This window comes from Labrus bergylta, chromosome 11, assembly GCF_963930695.1.
Source record: "Labrus bergylta chromosome 11, fLabBer1.1, whole genome shotgun sequence".
In the NCBI taxonomy this organism is placed as follows: domain Eukaryota; kingdom Metazoa; phylum Chordata; class Actinopteri; order Labriformes; family Labridae; genus Labrus; species Labrus bergylta.
In genome coordinates, this window is record NC_089205.1 from 29245750 (window position 1) to 29248249 (window position 2500).

At 49.9% G+C, this 2500-nt stretch overlaps 1 protein-coding gene across 1 annotated transcript in view; it reads left to right on the forward strand.

Moving 5' to 3' along the window:
- Positions 1 to 2500, forward strand: part of supt5h (SPT5 homolog, DSIF elongation factor subunit) — a 20394-nt gene that overhangs the window by 14564 nt on the left and 3330 nt on the right. The window contains exons 24-28 of the mRNA XM_065960133.1: positions 29 to 156; positions 252 to 357; positions 510 to 668; positions 837 to 1005; positions 1123 to 1320. Coding sequence (XP_065816205.1) covers positions 29 to 156; positions 252 to 357; positions 510 to 668; positions 837 to 1005; positions 1123 to 1320 — 760 coding nt within the window. The remainder of the gene's footprint in view (positions 1 to 28; positions 157 to 251; positions 358 to 509; positions 669 to 836; positions 1006 to 1122; positions 1321 to 2500) is intronic.

Consider the following 2500-nt stretch of genomic DNA (forward strand, 5'->3'; position numbering starts at 1 on the left):
TTTCCTCACCTCCTTCTCTTCTCTGCAGGGGCGCAAAGAGACCGAGTGGAATGACCTCCGCCCACGGCCGTACTCCCAGCTACGGCTCGCAGACTCCCATGTACGGTACGGGCTCCAGGACGCCCATGTACGGGTCTCAGACGCCGCTGCATGACGGTAAGAGCCTCGGCGTGATCTCAGCTTCTTTTTTTTAGTTTTCTGACATTTTTTCCCACATGTGCTCATCGCTCCTTCTTTTTCCCCTCCAACAGGAAGTCGCACACCTCACTACGGCTCTCAGACCCCACTGCATGATGGGAGCAGGACGCCAGGTCAGAGCGGAGCCTGGGACCCCAGCAACCCCAACACACCTTCCCGGTAACACACACACACACACACACACACACACACACACACACACACACACACACACACACACACACACACACACGCTCAGCATTTTCAGGTGTGTTTGCTATAAACACGTTTCTTTTGTTGTTTTTGATATATTTTTCGGTTTTCTTTTTCAGGAACGACGAGGAGTACGACTTCGGCTTCGACGACGAGCCCTCACCGTCCCCTCAGGGCTACGGGGGGACCCCCAACCCCCAGACCCCGGGTTACCCAGAAGTCCCGTCTCCACAGGTCAACCCTCAGTACAACCCTCAGACACCTGGCACACCTGCTATGTGAGTGTTTTTTCTTTTTCATCAGATCAGATTTGATTGATGTCCCAGGACGTTCACACTCTGTCTCACCTGTCGTGTGTGTGTGTGTGTGTGTGTGTGTGTGTGTGTGTGCGTGTGCGTGCGTGCGTGCGTGTACGTGTGTGTGTGTGCGTGCATGCGTGTGCTCAGGTATAACACCGAGCAGTATTCCCCCTACGCGGCACCGTCACCTCAGGGCTCATACCAGCCCAGCCCCAGTCCTCAGAGCTACCACCAGGTGGCGCCCTCGCCGGTCGGCTACCAGAACACACACTCTCCTGCCAGCTACCATCCGACGCCCTCGCCCATGGCGTACCAGGTAAGACATTAGGGGGTTGCGACCGTCACGCCTCGCTCTGATTGGCTGGATTACAAACAGTGCAGAAGTCTTTGAGCTTCTTAATTGGACATGTAGTGACTCTTGTTGCTCCCACAGGCTAGTCCCAGTCCCAGTCCTGTGGGCTACAGTCCCATGACGCCCGGAGCGCCCTCTCCTGGAGGTTACAACCCTCACACCCCTGGCTCCAACATCGAGCAGGGCGGCAGCGACTGGGTGACCACGGACATCCTGGTCCGGGTCAAGGACTCCCTCATGGACCTGATGGGACAGATGGGGGTCATCAGGAGCGTCACGGTAACAAACACACACACACACACACACACACACACACACACACACACACACACACACACACACACACACACACACACACTAGTGCTGGGCGATATGGTCTAAATTTGATATGACTGGATATTTATCATATTAAAGTTTATAAATGTAGTCTATAAAACTGAATCTCCACTGTATTAAAAAGAATATATCACTGATCCAGGAACATTACTTTAGATTCTAAAAATAACAGTCACCAATTTACTCTTGAACCATTCTGATGCAAAAGTCAATTACAACTTTTATTAAATGAATTGAGCTCTAATTATAAACATATTGTGTATTTTTCTTATATTTATGTGCTCATGTTTATTCACCATGCTGTAAGAGTCTACTTAATGTGATATTAATATGAGGCTGTGATAGATCTGGAATCTCTCCTTCTTTGTTCTCTGTGAGAAACTCTTCATCCTTACATCTTTACTGTAGTCTGTAGGGACAGCAGTGAAGCCTCCAGCTGAACCTGCAATCAGCTGGACTCTGTCAATCAATCATCCGGGTCAGCGGGACACTTAGAATGTCGAGCTCTGCGTTAAGAGCCCTTTCTGTGGACGTAATTCGACCTCGCTCTCATCTTTCTCTTTCTCCTCCGTGTTGGTCGCTTGTAAGAGCGAGGCTCCTCAGCAGCAGGAGGGAAGTCTCCTCAGCAGCAGGAGGGAAGTCTCCTCAGCAGCAGGAGGGAAGTCTCCTCCGCCCTTTCGTCTCCGAGCAACAAGCGCTGTTCCCGTTTCCATATCAAGCATTAATTAAATATCGATCGAATCAAGCTTCACGATATATCGCCCAGCACTAACACACACACACACACACACAGTCATGAGTGTTTGGACGGGGTCTGGCGCTTCTAGAAGGTTTTTTTTATTTTTATTTGGATGATTTTTAACCTCCATGCGATAGGTCAGCTGAAGATCAGATGGTAAACGTTTGGAGGAGAGAGAGTGCACATGGAGCGTGCTATAACCGCCCAGCTAGTCGCGCCCCCCCCCCAAAGAATATAAAACCACGACTGTGGAGAGAGAAGTGACAAAATAATGGTCAAATATTGGGGTGAGCCAAACTATTTCACGGATGGAAGAAAGCCTGAAACCACAAAGTCATTTTCTGCTTGATGGACATATTTATCATTACGACACTTAACTCTGGA